We start from the raw sequence: 19641 nt of genomic DNA, 5'->3' as shown, positions 1-19641 counted from the left end.
TTACGCCTCAAATATCACCCGATGGTGAGGGAATAAAAGCCACTGTATTAAAGTAAAGGTAGTTTTGTAAGCATGTAAAGCGTATAGTGTGGAGTGTGTGTTTATAAGTAACAGGGTAGGGGTGGGCCGGTATGGATTACAGTAAACACACTGTATGAATTTAGCCACTATTAATTAAAATTCTGTGATTTCACAGGGTCTTTGAAAGTTTTTTTAACTATGCAGCACACATGGAGGTGTGTGGGTTTCCTATTTTGTTTAGCAACACAGCTAGTATGTAACTATCACTTGGAGGAGATGAGAAAACTTGTAGAAGACGCTCTCTTGGTTAGTGGCCATGGTAAGTTTTTTTTGTTTTTGTTTTTAAACTGTACATCATAGTAATAAGAATCCATTTTGCTTGCCACAGCTGTTGTAACCAACAGTGCCATGTTAGCTATGTGTGTGTCTTCATACTTTTTCAAATGTCTCTATATAATAGAGATGTTGCCTGGATCCATTGATTTAAAAGCTAACTTTTGAATGGTCTAAAGTGAACTAGTTAAAGGCACTGAATAACATGAATAAAACTACTTTTGAATGGTCACTGGCAAAATTGACTTTCAGCAGTACTTTCATATCTAAAGGTGGGTTGACATTCAGATGTGACTATCTCCGGACATGTATTACATGTCCAACATACGCTGGTATCAAATTTAGTGTACAGTGAAGTTGCATACAACTAACACCAAAGTAAAACAAGTGTAAATAGAATACTAAATATTTGAGCTCGTTAGATGTAAATATTTTCTATATTTGGTTCATTCTTTGAGATCTAATTCAAACTAAATAGTCTTCATATTTGATAGCTGGATTATTACCCACTTCTTTTCTTCCTTTCTTGGATTGTAGAAAGGAGCTGTTTATAATTATAAACAAGCAGTTCCAATTAATGTTTTCAGTAGTTAGGCATTTTGTACACTCTGTTTTTTGTAATCTTAGAAAGCTCAGGAATCTTCCTATCAATTAATTTCGCTCCAATTTGTCAAGCACTTTCCTCATCCAGATTTGAATGGAACTGAAATTAATATAAAATGCCTTTGCATGTCAAAACACATTTTTGTATTATCACCAACCTCACTGATGTCTGCATAGCTCTGGAAATGATGTTAATTGAGGGAACTGCTGAACAAGGCAGACTAGTTTTTAAAGTTCTCAGAAATAATGGACTTCAAAATAATTCAAGACCATTCCCTAATGCAGGAGTCCCCAACGTGGTGCCCGCGGGCACCATGGTACCCACGGGGGGCATCTAAATGCGCCCGCGTCCTGGCCAGCGGTCGAGCATCCTCCAAAATGCCACCGAATTTCTGCGGCATTTTGGCAGCGACGCCTCTCAGTGATGCTGCTTGCCACCGCCGCTCGCCAGACAAAAAGGTTGGGGACCACTGCCCTATTGTATTACAACAGTTCTAGGTCTATAAATTGACCAGATTTAAAATGCATTTGATAGTGTTCTTTTTTGAGCATCAAGGGGGAAACTTCCTGTCGAATGTCTTGCACCTACCCAATAAATTATAGCTGTGAGGAACAATAGTGTATGTAATGTCTTGCGAACCTGTCTTCTTGATCCTGGTATAACACTGAAGGGAATTTATTTCTCACTGGAACTTCTTTCTTCAGCTCTTATGTCCTAGTCATTCTTAAGAAAAATCAAAAGTTCAACAGATATTTAAAGAGTAAAGCTGAAACAGGTGTAAGTATCTCCTTTGTAACTGATGTGAATTACTTGGGAGTCAATTCTGCAGTGCCATTCCCCTTTCTGAAACTGAATCTATAGTAGGGATGTAAAAGTTTAACCGATAAGCTTTAGACTTACCGTTAACCAGACTTTAACCGTTAACCCCAGCGGCACATCGGGTCAATGGGCCAGAGCGGCCCGGGCCCCATCAGGCTGGCTGGCTAGAGGGACCCCAGCCCCGGCCGCAGCGGGACCCCAGTCCCGGCCACACCAGAGCAGTCCCTGACCTTGGCCAGCCAGCAGGACCCTGGCTGCAGCAGACTTGGTGGGATGGAGCAGCCCCACCTGTAGCGGGTAGGCAGGACCCTGTCCCCGCCAGCCTGGCAGGACCCAGGCTGGAGCAGCCCCGGTCACACAAGGCCAATGGGACACCAGCCCCGCCCACCCTGCACTGGCCCACCGTAGCAACCTCGGTTAACCATTAAATGATATAATTTTAATAATTTAACTGGTTAACTTTTTAACCGATATTTGCATAGCAGAAAGATATAGACTAGGGATGTAAAGTCCACAAAGTCATCTTAATCCAGTGTTTGCCCTCTAGGACAGCAGCCCTCAAACTAGGGTCCGCAAGGGTACTCCAGGGTGTCCGTGAGTCATGTCCAGCTCCAGGAGGTCCACAAGTCATGTCCAGGGCTGCTGGCCCCACTGATAAACTGCTCCCCCTCCCTCCCAGAGCCTCCTGCACGCTGCAGAACAGCTGTTGAGAAGCGTGCAGGAGGCTCCAGGAGGGCGGGCGAGGAGCGGGGATGGGGATTGCTCAGGAGAGAGGGTGGGAGGAGTAGGGGTAGGGGTGGGGAGACAGTGGTGGTTGGGGCCTTGGGGGAAGTGAGGGCAGGGCCTGGGGCTGAGCGGGGGTTGAGTTCCCCTAGGGAAAATGAGAAACTGGTTTGGAGGTCTACAAAAATTTTTACATCAAAAGGGGGGACCTTGGGTTGCTAAGGTTTGAGGACTGCTGCTCTAGGAGTTACAATAGAGATCTTGGCTCTGGTCAGCTGCTTAGAGTAGATTGGGGCTCCTGGAACTGGTAATGGGCCCTAAGAACAAAAAGCTCTAAATCACTAGTTTTAGTCACCCCCAAGTAACTGGATTCAAAGCCATTATAATTTAATGGTGGTTAATGGCCTATCTGTAAGAAAATGGTCTCAATCTGGGTCCCAGTGAACAAATGTCAACATCAGAAAATGGCCTCCCTAATTGGAAGACTTGCTAGAAGGGCCCAGGATTAAAAAAGCATGAAGACTTGGATAATTTCTTTTTGTGGGGAGGCACATTCAGGTTGGGCTTGAACAGTGTGGTGAAATCTTGCACTGGCACTGCACCAGCTTCATCTGTTTGGAAGTCTTTGCTCATCCACAGCTTCTGAGGTTGGTAATCAGACACCTACCACAAATACTAAATTTGCAAATCTTAAAGAATCCATTTCAAGATTTAAAAGGGCAGATCTGCTGGGGATAAGTTTGAGCAAGCCTGGCAGAGTGACTCAAGTGTCTTAAGCCATCAGCATCTCAGCAACGGGGAAGCCGGTAGAGCATTGGAAACCTGAAATCAGAACTTTTCTTGTGAGCTTTTGTTAGATTAGGGGACTCCAGTGTTTGTTCTGGGACTTTCCATTATTGCATCATTGTGGGTAGCATCCGCGCAGCTCTGCTGGAATTCTCTTCCTCTGACTCATGGGTCTGTTCCATTCCCTTGGCCATCTGGCACAGGATCTCTAGGAGATTCTCGTTCTTCATTCTCCAGCTACATCAGGAGTGAAAGGTTATGCATTTTTGAAAAGCACAGTAGGTGGGGGGTTTTGGTAGGTGAAACATAACAGTAAATTTGCCCTTGCCTGTCCTATTCTTGTTAATAAATATTAAACAAATATTGTTTCAGCTGAAAAATATCAAGGCTTATGTGAGCACAAGTGGCTATGTGATTGTCCGTATCCTGACTGACTGTACCAGCTGTGTGTGTGTGATGGCTTTTTCATGTGATAGATACACCTTATTTTTCTGAAGCTATGGCAGAAGGTAGAAGGCTGTAAACTGATCTCATAGGGTATACTTCACCATGTTTTGTTGTTTCCAGTTTGATTTTACAGGTACAAAGCAAAAATGTACCCCCGCCCCTTTTTATGGTGTATAAAAACTACCTGGCTTTCCTATTTCTTAAAACAAATGATGCTTGCCTTTTATCCTTATTGCTGCAGAAATGTCCTGATATGTAGATTCAGCATCCTCTTTACTCCTGAACCAAGGGAGAGCTGCAGCTTGGGTTTAACATACTCTGAGGTCATCTTGCGAGTGCTCCATGCATTGCGCAAATATTCCAGGAAAATGTCAGAGTTGTGACCTAATACTGTAGCACAGATACTTTACCTTCTGCTTTCTGGCCCACATACGTTTTCAGTGAGTAGCTTTATGAGCTCTCGCTGTCTGTAAACATAAATGCACATATGCTGTTGGTGATAATGACAAAAATTAATATACGTGAAATAATTCAGCAGTATTTCAAATAGGCCAGTATTAGGCAGAAGAAAGAAACCAGAAGACCCTTTTTATGCCATAAAAAGACAGCATAGGGCACACATTTCCTACATATGTAAACTCTCCTAATTCAACTCTTAAATCAAAAGTGTAAATTAGGAAGTCTTGGCTGTAGGAAATATCAAGGGATTTACTTTTAGTAGCTTTACAAGGAGTTACTTAACCAGAGAACATCTCAGTTCAAGTGTTTATAGAAGAAAGTAGCCTTAAAGATTATAGGTCTTGTTTTCTGCTCAGATACACCAAAATTAATAAGAATTGCACTGGTGTAGGAGAGAGTATAACCAAACCCAGTCTAGAGACCAGTCTGTTTCTTCCAGACAGGGTCAGCAGCCAGTCTCTAGCAGCGAAAAGTGACCTTTGTCACTCTGCTCTATGCTACTTCTAAAGTGAGTTCTGTCAGTTTGTGGGCACTTAGCTGGCACTTTGCTAGATTAAAGAGTGCTGCCTGAGATGGTGCAGACACACTTGGCTAAATCCTCAAATGTAAACAATGCAGTAGTTTGAGGTGGAGGGGAGATAGCTTGCTTCTCTCTCTCCCCTGCTATGAATTATTTCTCTAGCTAAACAGGCCTTACTTGTAAATGTCAGATGCTTGAATGCTGTTTTACATATCTGAGTTGAAGTGGAGTGCGTGTGGGAGTGCCGGTGGTGGTGGGGAGGAACCCCGCTGAAGTAGGATGAGATTGGGAGGAAATGCACTTGTTAACCAACGCCTGTTTTATTAAATGAAACTAATGTCTTATGAAGGTGGTATCCTCGATTTCCTCCTGCCTCCCAGCTGTCCACAGTGGCCCTACTAAAATCACCTCTATTTGTGATAACACCTTTGCTTTATTTTGTGGTATCCTGAGTTAGTTCTCTTTGCGTAATGGGATGAGCAGCTCTCTGGGGTAGGAGGAAATTGCAGAATCCATAGATTCCTATCATTCTGCCTCTGCACGCTCTCCCAAGTCCCTGCTTCACAACAGACTAATTCATTATGTTCTCCATTAAGTAAAGAAAACCGCTATAAAGCTTTTTCTCATGCTGAGTTCAGCTTCCTTGCTTGATGGCAGATCAATTTTCGTTCCAGTTTGCAATATCAAAGACTTGACTCATGGAGGTCAGCTGCTATTATCTTTCCAGTTTTTCCTCTTGTCATTTTTCCTCAGGTAGGACTATAAAACAGAAGACCAAGCAAAAAAGAGGATCATGAAACAGAACTGTGACAGGTGGAAAAGATTCTTCATACTTAGCAATTCTTGCTTGATAAATTGGGATTAACTAGGGTAGAGGGAAACAAAACTATTCCATAATTTTTAGCCACGTATTACAAATGTATACGGCAGTGGGGCCCAAACCTATTACACAAGAGGACCACATAAACCTAAGCACAACCTTGTGGAGGACAAACATATTCTGCATATTTTAATAAGATTTAAACTTCCCATATTGATTTATAGTTTAAGTTCAGCTTGTTTCATAAGTATTAGGTTGTTTCTATATATAGTATTGTCTGTTTACAGACTTGTGTAAACTAAAATGATGTAAACATGACAACAAAGTGCTATGAATTGATTGTTAGTATATTGCGTCGCAGCAGGCCACAGGCCTTATGAAATGCTCTGGTGGGACGTGTATGGCCATAGTTTGGGCACCGCTGGTATAAGGCATCACTTCCTCCTCCTGCTTGTGATCATTACTTACTAGCTCTGTGGTAACTCCAGGAATTGCTCACTTGGGAAAAATTAAGAAGGAAAAGATTTAATATATTTGAGCTGCCATTCATGTAATTTGTTGCCTAGAGACAGATAAGTGCTCTGTGGACTGCAGTTTGAGAGTCTTTGACTTAGGGCCTTGCAGATCAGAAGTGAAGTCCTGTGGCAGCTCAGAGGCCTAGTCTGAATTGCAGAGTGCCTGGCTTTAGTCAATGCCATTAACCCCTAGCTTTTGTGGGCCCTAATAAGCATTTTTCTGAACTGTTTTTTTGGAAGAGGGAAATCTCTTGCTATATACTGGAGTTGTGATGGCGGAAGCAATAATGTAGACAAGACCTCAGCCTTCTTACCACCATGTCCTCTGGACTTGCTCTGTGCCCAGCCCTGCCAGCAATAGAACTGCAGTGGCAGAAAAGCATATTTATATATTTTTTCAGGGAAAGTACCTGCTGTAGCTAGTGTAAAGAGAAGCTTATTCACTGATTGTCTCTGTGGTGGTGAAGTTAAACAGGCAATATCTTAAGAGCCTTTTGAAAAAAGAACTCCTCTTGTTCCCTCTTTTATTTGGAGAGAGGAGAGATTGCACTGAGCACAGAGACTACAAACACACTTTTGTTTAATCAAACTATATAGAATGCAACAGCGGGTCAAGGTTGCAACTCCAAGCAAGACTGTTGCAACTTCCTTCAGGAGTCTCATGTGTCTGCGTGTGTGCATTGTGTATGGGCAGGAGAGGGAGGCTAGCAGCATTTTTACCTGGCTCTCCTTATGCTAAATAAGGAACTTTATGCGTGTTAATGAGTCCGAAGATACCAATAAATAAAATGGGAGGGAGTACATTATTCTGCAACAGAATAAAAAGGGAACATTGATATACGTCAAATTACCATGTGGGAGGCAGACTATTGTCTCTCCTTTACAATGGAGAAGGCTGTCCTATTGATATTCTGAAGAACTTGTCTGTTACTCAAGGTAATCATTTGACACTGGTGGCATTACTGATGCATCAGGTGGGCCTGCATAATATTTGCACAGTATAAGAAGGTTTTATGGTCCCACTGTCAAATTGTACTGATAGAGTCCCAGGTTGATATGGGGGATGACCTCTGTTTTTTATCGTTACTCTGATTTCCCCTGAATAACTTTAATAGGACTCAGTATGCTTTAATACAGTATGTTGGATTCTGGACTATAGCCATTGGCATGTTCTGTAGTATAGATTTTTCCTTTTTATTTTGGTTAAAATCCTCAGAATGCAGAATGGAAAATATTTAATACAAAAAGGGTTAATCAAAGCTTTAAGAACATTCAAACTCATAAGCTTATTGTTTTTTGTTTGTTTGTTTTTAATCAACCGCTTTGCTTGGAACTTCAATAAAAGCCAGTAGCCTCTGGCGTGTCGCTTGTCTAGCTGAGACACACACCGTATTGCCATTCTCTTCAGTATAAACAAAGTGTGACAAAGTTCCTCCTTTACCTTGCTGGGTCCTGCGCTTATTAGCAGATTTGCTCACCTTGGTGATCTTCCCCACAGTTCTCCTGTGTCTAATCAGGAGTTGGGAGGCTTGGGGGGAACCCGGGCCCGGCCTCTACTCTGGGTTCCAGCCCAGGGCTCTGTGGATTGCAGCTGTCTATAGTGCCTCCTGTAACAGCTGCATGAGAGCTACAACTCCCTGGGCTACTTCCCCATGGCCTCCTCCAAACACCTTCTTTATCCTCACCACAGGACCTTCCTCCTGGTGTCTGATAACGCTTGTACTCCTTAGTCCTCCAGCAGCACACCCTCTCACTCTCAGCTCCTTGTGCCTCCTGCTCCCAGCTCCTCACATGCACTTCCTCTCCTCTGGCCTGACTGGAGTGAGCTCCTTTTTAAACCCAGATGCCCTGATTAGCCTGCCTTGATTGGCTGCAGGTGATCTAATCAGCCTGTCTGCCTTAATTGGTTCTAGCAGGTTCCTGATTACTCTAGTGCAGCCCCTGCTCTGGTCGCTCAGGGAACAGAAAACTACTCATCCAGTGACCAGTATGTTTACCCTCTACCAGACTCCTGTACCCGACTGGTTTGGGTCTGTCACAAAAGATTAAAATACATTCAGTTGCAGCATGTCTAAATTTTGGTCTTGTCCTTGGTTAGTTAGCAGTGGACTCTTCTTTGCAAGAAAAAAGATTCTATCAGAAAACTTTCAATAAGCAGTTTTACTAACAAGCTACCTCAATATCCTTTCCTCCACCCCAGGAAAAGACTTCTACCAAAGAGCTGTACAGCTAAGAATGTTTGGAATAGAAGGAGATTTTTTAGAAGCATTTGTAATTGTGATGTTATAGTCTTCTCTCTTTTTAGTCTTGAGCCTTCACTGTAATCTGCCATTTTTGCTTTCTTACATTGGTTGGGGTGGCTTGTGGGTGGTTCCTTCTTGAGACAGCTGGAACCAGAAACATTTTTAGGGTAGGAAGTTGGCATTGTTGCTCTGGCTCCTGCTTACAGATTTGTTTGTCCAAACCCTTTTTAAGCACACTTTTTTTAAATGAAGCTTGAGAAACCCAAATGGATTAGCAATAGTCTTTACACTGAGATTTGGCAAGAAGCTGTGACAACCATCTATGTTTAGAAACTCTGGCGAAAGAACATTCTGAAAGAGAAGCAGCTGCTCTTGGTGCCATAGTGGAAGGATGGTCTTGTGGTTAATGCACTGCACGGGGACTCTGGGTTCAGTTCCTAGATCTGCCACTGATCAAGTTATTTTATCTCCCTGTGTCTCAGTTCCCCATCTGTAAAATGGAGATAATTCTTCTTTGGCTCTCATCCTTTCTTCTGCTTGTAAGCTCTTTGGGGCCAGGACTGGCTATTGTCTGTCAGATCTTTGCACAATGGGATCTCATCCTGATCTAATTTTTGTTGCCTCTGGCTAGTACTGTAACACAAACAGAACTATCTGAGTACTGACTAGTATTTTTGAAGTCTAGATTAAATCCCAAGGTGCCCCTTCCTATATGAGTACTTCCTTTAGAAAAATGATTGGACTTTAATCACTTGCCTTGTGTTTGAACCACTCTCTGTCAATGCTTCTGTGACTCCTTCAGGTCCGCTACTTCTTATGAGCCAAAATCCTCAGGACTTTTGCCACACACTCTACTGAGTTGAGATGGCTTGTGACGGCAGAGACCATGAACTTGCACTGTAGCAATGATTCTCAACTTCTTCCCTCCCAGTACACCATATCCTGTCACCTTGCTCCTTCTGGGACCTCTTTCACACTTAGCGATATGGGCATGGCAGGGTGGTTGTGATACCGTGCTCCCCCCAGCACCAGTTAGTACCTGCCTGGCTGACAGCCAATGATGTATAGGCTTGGGCTGTGGCTCAACGGATTAGAGAATCAAATGCTAGAGGGGATATCAAAGGCAATGGATTTTCTGTAAATTCCTGTCCTTGTTGGTTGGCTTCAACCACATCTGCATTATCTCCAGAGAAGATACGTGTCTTGCAAAATAGTAACAAGAAAAAAAATGACTGAAAACTGGGAAAAGCAACATAGGTAATGTTGAGAGATTCCTGTACAAATATAAAGGTGTCAGTTGGTTTATAGAGAGAGCTACGCCTGGGCTGCTGCTGAGAATTGCTGGTGTAGTTCTCAGGTGCCCAGAGCTTTATTTTCTTCTGAAACACTTTTTTTTTCCTCTCCTCCAGGGTGGCTACTTCAGGGGTGATGAAAAGCAGGGAGAAGGTCAAGAAAGCGGTAAATGGTTCAGCAGAGCCCCGACACAAGTGGAAGAACACAGCACAAGGGTCCGATTCCTCTGGACCAAGGCAGCACTTCCCAAGAAAATGTTACTGTACTACTACTACTCCGTGGAAAGGGAGCAACCTGAGCTTCCCAACACTGAGACTGCAGACTGGGGTGTGTGAAGGGGAGCAAAACATTGCAAAAAGCTAATTATTCCTCTTTTAAAGATATGGGTTTATTATGGGATATTGTTACACACAAGGAATCTGGAGCTTTCTTAGGGATGCTGGGTGGCTTATTTGCTTCACCCACACACCCCTTTCTGGAACTGTTAGGACTTCTGAATTGTTTGCAGTTGTGTTCTCTGGAGTGTGTGATATCAATGTGAAGAGAGACCTATAGTGTGTGTGAGTAAAGTAAATGCATATACACATGCTGTGTGACACCTGCGCTGGAAGTTATGAAGTGTCATGAAAGGTGGGGAAGTCCACCAGAGGAGCTCGTTCTTGTGGAATGAAAAGGTGGGAGAACCCCTGAAAGAATTCTGTGACTAGCCTCTACTGCAGCACGAGTCTCCTCTCTTTTTATGTTGAGCCATATCACCTCTGTTGGGGCCTATTGCCTCTGGCTAGGATGTGTAGCATCAGTGAGACTGCTGCCTAAGCACCTGAATCAGTCAGGAAGGCATTTAGCCCTCGTCCAGACTAACCCGCGGCATCGGCGGGTTAAAATCGATTGCTCGGGGATCGATATATCGCGTCTAGTCTGGACGCGGTGTATCGATCCCCGAGCGCGCTTACATCGATTCCGGAACTCCATCAATCCGAACGGAGTTCCGGAATCGACACGGAGAGCCGCGGACATCGATGCAGCGCCGTCCAGACTGGTGAGTACCTCGATTTTAGAAATTCGACTTCAGCTACGTTATTCACGTAGCTGAAGTTGCGTATCTAAAATCGATTTTAATTTCTAGTCTGGACGTGGCCATAGACTGCAGCTACCAGATCTTCATCTTCATGAAGAGATCTGGACATTCGGTGTTCACTGCGCTTCTACAGAAGAATGGCAGCGTGGGGTTCCATCATGTAAATGTGCTAATATCGCTCAGGTTACAAACTCACTAGGGATCAGATTTGGTGAATGACAGTTGCAGAACTCAAGTCTCCAGGGACTGGAGAATTGGAACCACTGGGAGCTTTGTCCTTTCAATAAAGACTGGAACAGGATGTAATGGAGTTTGGTTTTAGAATGTTGATTCATTTCTCTTTTGGACTGGAGCTGAGATCGCATAGCTCTTAATAAATGAGTTTTAAAGAATTAATTGAAGATCACTTGGTTTTTCCTCCCCCAACCATCTCTGCCATTGCTAACTGCGAAAATCTTGGAAGTGGGGGTAACCAGAGCTACTTGCTTTGATGTCTGGGACTGGTTTCCTTTCAAAGAGCACATGAAAATATAGTATCCCTCTTCCACCAATCATTCTCCTATAGCATTCCTTTCCTACCTTTCTTGCTATATACCCAAAGCAGTACTGGTCTGACTCTCCTGTTAGTGGCAGGCATCTTGCAAGCCTAGAGCTCCAGCCAGTGGAAATGGAAATGCACTGCCAATTGGATAATCCATGTTGTATGATCTATGGCTTTAGGACATCTGAAAATAATTTCTACTTCCACACGTTAAATGGCAGAGAAGTGAGGAACTGGCACATGCCAAATGTGCTAGGCAACCATGTTCTCGACAGTTAATTCTCTTGTGAATGGGAGAACCAGCTAACTGTACGTACTGCATTACAAATGTGATTAACAAGTGGTCTGCCCAAAGAATTTGGGGAGCCACTCTGTCCCTTCAGAAATGGCCCATCTGACACAGACTCACCCACAAACTCCATTCAGAAGAATACACTAGGGGCTCGAGTATTCTACTGCAAATACACACTGAGTAAGTGGACAGGCTTTCCAGTTAGGAATAAACATGCACTAATGCATTCTTAATCTAAACAAGGTGCTGTCATGGTCTGTTAATGCATTTTTTTGGATTAAATTAAATCTCAACCTTTTTTTAAGGGTATGGCTTTTTCCACCCCAAACATAGACCTTTTAAGAGCCACATCAGCCCTGATTATGGGGATCCTAACATTTGACTACTACATATTGTGGCTTCAGAGGAGCTGCTGAAATAGCCAGTGCTTATATTTTAGTCTCAAGTTTCTCTTTTTATATGCACTTTTGCTAATGATATAGCCAATATAGCTTTATACATAGAGCTCATAGCACTTTGGAGAACTCTGGAAAGCCAAGGAATAACCAGGAGTTGCATCCTCCCATGGATTGTGAAGCTGAGGGACAAAGCTTTGCAAGTGTTTCTAAAAGGATGACTCAATTCAAAGGATGAGCTAAAGATGAGTGGACAATTATCTGGCTAGCTGGCATGTGATGTCATCAGGGATGTTGAATGCTAACCGGCCATACTTAGCATATGACAGCTAAACTATTTGTATAAAAAGAAAGCCCATGATGAAAATAAAACCCATTACAATATCGTGGGCAAAGAACCGAAGAAACTGGTCAAAGTTTTATACAGCATCCATTTTTAAAGTGAGCCCCTCACTTCCTTTTCTTCCGTCTTTCTCAGTAAGGGCGTTTTGGCTTTTTGATCTTCTGTCCAGCGCAGTGACAACGCATGTGATTGGTAAGTGTTGCTGCTGAGAAACGGGCCCAGTAGTTCACTAAGTAGCATAATCACCACACTTGGCTTTTAAGTGCTGACATAGTGTGTATCTGCTAAATTGGCTTCACCTTTGACAGAGGAGTGTCACAAGTACTGCGTGGGGCTGAATTCAGTGTTCTGGGACCCCAGTGGCTTGTAACGCTCCTGCTTCTGCCTATAATAATCCAGGTTAGCAAAAGGATTAAATACATTACAGGGGCATTAGAACTATCAATGACTAGTCTTGGAAAGCCCAGGCTTCTGTGAAGCTGCGAGTGCCTTGGTGTGGATGGTTGTGTGTGTCACCACTATAGAACTCTCAGGTCATACTGTACAAACTCCGTGAAATGTCACACAGGCATCAGTTTGCTCTTCAGTAGTAATGCACTGAATAAATCAATATCAAAGATGATTTGCAAATGACACTGGTATACGCTCACCACAGTAGCAGTGGCTGCTGCAGTAGTTCATCAAGCTGTCTTCCACAGCAAACTTGCTTGCAGTGTATTTGCCAAATTCCTGTGACCTGCAGGCTTTGGGACTGTTCCTTTCAATAGTTTAACAAGGGTTGTTTTTTTAATCAAATCATGACACAGGCAACATTCCTGATGACACTTCTTTTCCTCAAGGGCAGTAGTTCCAGTTAGGACAGCATGTGGCTTCCCAGTTCGGATTTCCTCTTTCTTGTTACTGTCTGAATCCAGCATGTCATGATCTGCAGATAGTGTACAGTGTGTCTCTCCAACTGATTGCCCTGTTCTCTGATTTTCATGCTGGCATACCCTGGGAGCAAGTTGTAAAGATTTGGTGCATTGCAGCATTTTGTCTCAGAGCTGGTATGTGGAAGATGCATTTTTTTCTAAACTAGATTAACTGTGTACGGAGTGAGTGCACATACACTATATAATCTTAGCTGTGTAAGGTTCTTTCCAAATATTAAAGGATCTATCTCGCCTGCTTGGCTTTCCAAAATGCCCAAGTATTGAACAAGAACTGTGATTCCTGAGAGAAGGGTTTAAACACAGGCACTAATTTATCTTTTTTCTTAAATTGCTCTTTAGGGAAGAGAGATTTACAATCCAGCCAGTTTACACCCTATTAGACTCCTGGGAAAATAAATTGTTGTCAGTTCACTAATTACAGACTGCTGAATTTTTTCAAAGTTGCTGAGTGCCTGCAATTCCCATTGAGTTCAGTAGGAGATCGGGCTGCTCAGCACTTCTAAAAATCAAACAATGAGAGCAGGAACATCGAGGAAGAAACTTGTTTTCCAATATACATCTATTATCCTTTGTCACATAACAGACTAAAATGGATTCAGGAGAATACTCCTAATATTGCTTCCTCCATCCCAGCCATCAAAATACTTGTTTCTCCCCCTTTGAGAGAACTCGGAGATTCAGCCTACAGTAGAAGGAAGTAACTGGGGGACATGAAAGACTGCACAGAAGCAAAAATTTACTTTTCCTCTGAATTGTTTTTCATGCATAAGCTGGATACATTTGAAATATGATATGGTGCACATGTGAGACTTGACCAATTAACTTTTTATTGTATTCCACGGAGAAAATATCATCCCCTGTCTAAAACAGATTAATCTTAGCTTTCCTAGTCCCTCCTCATACACTCCTCTTGGCCCACTTTGCATTGTTACTAGTGATGCTGAAAGTTCTGTGTGTTTCCCAAGGGGTTTCTTGCTTAGCAATAGCAGGGATTCCTTAAGATCTCTGCATGGCTTATACATGAAAGAGGCTGTTTGCTGTGAGGCTGATGCATTTGATGAGAAAATGTTCTCTTGAAGTACTAAATTATATGTAAAGTGAAGACACCAGAAGAAAGTGGTAGAGGGAATAGCGCATTCCTTGTGAGCCGACTGGCTCAGGAACCTGCGTTAATTTTGATTACAGTGCTCCTGTAGAGTGAGCAGTTTTAAAAAAATGTCCCTGTAGAAACTTCACTGAGCATTCTGATCTCCATATAATGCAGTGGAGTTAATGACAGCCATGGTGCTAGGTGAGTCTCACTTTTTTTTCTTTTGTAGCTAAGGGTATGTCTACATGTGGAGCCGGGGGTGTGATTGCGCTAGTACTGAGTATGTAGCTACTATGGGATGGGCTAGTCACCCCATGTATGTACCCAGATTCTCCTATGGGCATGTACTCAGGGAAGCTAACAGCTGGGTGACTGAAGCAGTGACATGATAACCATTCAGTTAATGCGAAAACACCCTCCCATTAACTCTTCTAGCTCATTCTGTATCATAAAGCAGCTTTAGGATACCTCAACAGTATAGGTTTGATTCACTAGTCATTTGACCTCTGAAAGACTCAAAGATGTCAGTCCACAAACAGGTTCTTTTTGGGGGGTGCTTGTAGATATGTAAAGATTCTACTCTTCAGTTCAGATTGGGGTGCAAAATAGATTTCAGTTCTTTTAGCTGTTAAAAGAGCAGTGGACAGTATGTAAAAATAAGCCGTCAGGAGCTACAAATCAGGACACTAAATCTTCCTGCTGTGATGCAGATGTATATAATCAAGATTGTCAAACTGCAATGAGAATTTCTATTGCATTTTCTCTTCTCTCTCCTCGTTTTGGGTTTGAACGGAATTTTTGTTTGACCAAATATGCCCAAGGGCTTGAGAAACCTGTCCTCTAACTACTACCTACTGGGGAAAGCACTCCTGACCACCTGAATTTCTAGCTGCTGGTATTGGCTGGCAGATCTCTCAACTGTAGCTAATGCTTTATATGTATTTAGAACTTGATTAGAAATATGAAATTATTTGGCCTCTGCAACGTAGGAAAATATTCCAGTATGATTGAGGAGTTTGGTATCTATTCACTAGCGGAAAATTGCTCAGTATTGTAGCTAGCTGCCATCTGGCCATTCTCTAGGTTGCCCTGAGACAAGTCTGATTTAATTATTTTTCACATGCAGTAGGATATTACAAGCCTTTGCACTATTTTCACAGTGCAACTTGTAAGGCTGATTCTCCCCTTGATGTCCATATGACTCTAACGCTAACAGGGAAGTTTTATGTACATGCCTTACACTGTCTCTATGGTGACCTCTTACAGAAAATGCTGGTTATTGGGAAGGCAGGTCCTTGAGCTCTTACTTCTCAGAGCAGCCCAAAGCAAAGCAGAACAGTGGCACCAGCTGCCTTCCTGCTATGTGATTATCTAACCCTTGTTTCAATGCCACTTTCAGAAGCCAGTTGGGTATTATCAGTGACTGACTGACTGGGCTGATTGTGTATTCCCAGCTTCGTCTTCCTAACGCATACCATTGATTACTAAAACTACATCTTCTTAATCTGGATGTTGGTTGACTCAGCTTATAGTTGTGCCACTGCTAACTTCACTAGGGTGAGTTTAACAATATAGGCTAATCTGTTTACCCTGCCAAACTTAAATGGCCAGGTCCGCATCTCTCAAAGGTGTTGGGAGTTTTGCCATGGCCTTCAGTGAGAGCAGGACTCCTGGGGAAATGATGCACCAAAATATTAAAAATTCTCTGCACGATATTTTTAAATTCTGCATATTTTATTTGTTAAAGTGCAATCTAATCCTGCTGGTTGCAATTATTTTGGTAACTTATTTAAACTACAGTACAATGGAGGGAGAATGAGGAGCATGAGAGAAAATTCACAACCCCCCTCTGTCTAATAGTAATGGAGCTAGTATTGACCCTTTTACTTCTACTTATTAGTCAACAACTATATGCAGCCATATGCCACATCATGGGCAACTGAAGAGCAAGTGTGGGCTGTGGACTCAATCTCAAGATTTATATTGGCTACTGACCATCTCCAGAAAGGTCAGTAGCAAACAGTTCATGGAGCACATTTTGATAGGAAATGTTTTCAGTCCAAAAATTTAGATCAGTTCTAATCACTGAAGCACCATAAGCATTTATAAGGCCATACTGTCCTTTACACTACTTCAGCCATGTAAAAGAGCCTAAAATTTTTTTACACCTATTTTAAACTCCTGGGGGAATTCATGAAGAACAACGGGAACAATTCATTAAGCAGGCAGGCTGCTATGTTCTGCTCTTGTCTGAGGGGATGGCGCCTGCCCCACCCCTATCTCCTGAGAAACACCCCAAAGCCCTACCCCTCCACACTGAGCATGCTGCAGTAGTGAGCAAGAAGGACAGTGTCTGTCTGTCTCTCTCTCAGATGCATGACTACCCAGCCTCCCCATCCCCCGCTCCAGTGGTGATATACATCTCTACTGGCTGCTCTGGGCACCCAAACTGACCTACCTGCACTGCTGAGGCGGAGTGCATAACTGCTACTGACAGTGAATTAAAGGGAAGCTGCAAGAGTCATTTTTCTGCGAGGAAGCAAAGAAATCTGCGCGGGCCATGATTCTGCACACATGCAGCGACACAGAATTTCCCCAGCTGTAGAGCAGGATTGTGCCCCCAATAGGCAGTACATGACTTCTGGAGTTAGTAGCCCACAACATCTTCAGTAGGAATAAAATTTGCCTCATGCAGTGTGTTATGTTCAGTTACTTCAGTAAGAGTAATCTACGTCTTTCTCATGCCGTCAGCTTTGACTATATACCTTGTTAAAATAGAATGCTTACTGCCTTGTTTTTATTGTGTAGTCAGCATTCAAATAAACCAGTGTAGAGTGTTGGAGCGAAACTGCAAGCTTGCAGTAATCAATGCAATGGAGTTATACCAGGGCTGAATTTTACCTACTGCAGATAATGGAGGGGAGACTATCCTACTGCTGGAAAGGCAAGGAGGGGCGTGGGATTGTTTGCATTGAGCTTGTCAGGAGGCTAATTTTAGCATCGTCAAGAAGGAGCAAGATTGCTCCATTTGATTTCCCCACTCTCCCATCTAGCAGGCAGGATTCTGAAGGAAGACCATGATGACAGAGAGGCTAAACAATGGGAAGGCCTATCTCAGGCTCAAGACTGGTGCAGGTTAGGTGGGAAAGATTAATTTTGGTTTCCTTGCCACCTTTGGACCAATGGAAAGAGAATACCAGCCCCCCCAACACCTACTCAAGCACCTCTGCCATTGCAGGGAGGTTTTTTGGTTCTGGTGTAAAGTCTTTGCCCCCACCCCAGGCCTTGCCAACCCTCTCCCTCTCCTTTCCCCCCCTAGGATTTGGGCTCTTTAGTTTTAAAACTCACTGTGGCCTCTTTATCCTCTTCCCCCCACTTTGTTTCTGCTCCTCTGTCGCCCTCCCTAATGTTCTCCATAGCTGTTGGTTCAGTTGTCTGTATTGCTCCAGCGAGATCATCTCCATGACAGCAGAGAATTGCTTCTCTTTAAATCTGACCGTAACCTTCCATTTTTCTCCTTAGCACGTGATTGACAATTTCTCCAGCATGTTGTGACACTGTGTATGAAGGATGCGCTATAAAAACAAATTGTTACCTTTTTCATAAAATCGATAGGCTCCATTATGAATACACAAAAGCTACAGGAGAGGTTTTTCAGTTACAAGCTGGCGCCTGCCCCAAGCTTAGGTTGTAACAAATGCATACCAGCCCCTCTATGCAAACAAGTTCTGTAATGCGGTGCTACTATGGCTTGGTTTCTCAGTCCACCTGCGGCTCTTCAGAAGTTAATATGCGGCTCCTTGTATAGGCACCGACTCCAGGGCTGGAGCTACAGGCGCCAACTTTCCAATGTGCCGGGCTGCTCGCTGCTCAACCCCTGGCTCTGCCACAGGCCCTGTCCCCCACTCCACCCCTTCCTACCCCCGCCCCTGAGCCTGCAGTGCCCTCGCTCCTTCCCCCCCACAGCCTCCTGCATGCCATGAAACAGCTGATCGGCAGGGCTGCCAGTGGGGGGGAAGCACTGGGAGTGGGGTGGGGAGCTGACGGGAGGCTGCTGACGTCTTACTGTGACTCTTTGGCAATGTACATTGGTAAATTCTGGCTCCTCCTCAGGCTCAGGTTGGCCACCCCTGGTTCAGACTATATAGTCTACAGCAAGGTGGCTATATCCGACAGAGACATGGAACCTCTCTAGTGGGACAGCTGAAGGACAGCATAACAGAACGAGAGACGACTATCCTACTGTTGGAAAGGCAAGGAGGGGCGTGGGATTATTGCAGGCCTACCAGATGGGAGGGCGGGGGAATCAAACGGGGTGATCATTTAACACCTACCCTCTTGACCATGCTAAAATTAGCCTCCTGACAAGCTCAATGCAAAAAGAGTCAGTTAAACAATACATGGGACTGGCCACAAGACCGAGAGGTTTATTTGAACAGAAATGGGGTCTCTGCATGCGAGGTCAGACCCATAATGAGCTTCTGGCCTTGTTCTAATGTCCTCATTTTAAACCAGTTTTGCAGTTTGAATTTCCCATTTCCAGGGAAGGTTAAAAAAAAAAACCACTGTTAGCTGTGGACTGGCCAATCTCTTGTAAAGCCTGGAAGTGAGTCAGCCGTGGTACAGTTTAAAAGCTAACCCTCACGCTCTCACTCGCTCACTCAGCCTAGCTTCCGCTCTGCAGGAAGAAATCTGCAAGCTTAAAAAAAACCCTCTCAACTTCATGGCATAGCTATGCAAAGTATTGGCTTCTTCATCCCTTGGGAAAAGCCCAATGGAGAGGCCTCCCATAGCATGAAGCTGTAGCCAAAGTGGAGGGAGTGCAGAGAACAGCAGCAGCGATTATGGGGCGAGAGGGAATTGGCCTCTGATGGAAGATTAAAAGAATTAAAGCTGTGGAGGTTTGGGTAAGTAATCACTAAAGGGAACCGAGACGGAGCTGCAATGCTTGGATGGCATAAACAGCAAGCAGTGAGGGGAATTAATTGGGGTGGTCCAAGGCCCTAGAATGCAGAATAATGAGATGAAATAGAGAAAAGGGAAAATTAAATGTTAGCCGCTTTCTACTAGTGAGATCTGCCAGTCTGCAGAACAGTTTCCCTGGTGAAACAGAAATCTCTCTTGCTTCAGGTAATTAGTACTTGACTGGACAACTTGCTACTAACTATACGGTAGGGAGCAATCCCACACTGGCCGTGGGCTGGACTAGATGCCTGATTCAGTCATTCCCATCGCTAATTACTGTGTCTTTTAAAAATATCAAATCCACTGTTTTACTATCAAACCCTATTTCTGTCTCTCATGCACACATGGCATCAGCTCAGCTGCCACCTAGAAAGACATCGCTTTGAGGAAGGAAAGTGATGCTTGCAGCTCGGGTTCTCTAA

The 19641-nt window shown here is 43.6% G+C and overlaps 2 protein-coding genes across 2 annotated transcripts in view; both read left to right on the top strand.

The window, feature by feature from the left end:
• GPR107 (G protein-coupled receptor 107) overlaps positions 1 to 10427 on the top strand; it is a 55788-nt gene extending 45361 nt beyond the window's left edge. The window contains 1 exon segment of the mRNA XM_050927082.1: positions 9700 to 10427. Within this exon segment, the coding sequence (XP_050783039.1) occupies positions 9700 to 9946 (247 nt within the window). The 3' untranslated portion in view covers positions 9947 to 10427.
• Positions 10428 to 19011: 8584 nt separating this feature from the next.
• NCS1 (neuronal calcium sensor 1) overlaps positions 19012 to 19641 on the top strand; it is a 102117-nt gene continuing 101487 nt past the window's right edge. The window contains exon 1 of the mRNA XM_050926183.1: positions 19012 to 19161. The gene's annotated coding sequence lies outside the window, so the exon portion shown is untranslated. The remainder of the gene's footprint in view (positions 19162 to 19641) is intronic.

Source organism: Gopherus flavomarginatus, chromosome 17 (assembly GCF_025201925.1).
Source record: "Gopherus flavomarginatus isolate rGopFla2 chromosome 17, rGopFla2.mat.asm, whole genome shotgun sequence".
In the NCBI taxonomy this organism is placed as follows: domain Eukaryota; kingdom Metazoa; phylum Chordata; order Testudines; family Testudinidae; genus Gopherus; species Gopherus flavomarginatus.
The sequence above is the reverse complement of the archived record's forward strand: the minus strand, read 5'-3'. Positions and strand labels throughout refer to the sequence as shown.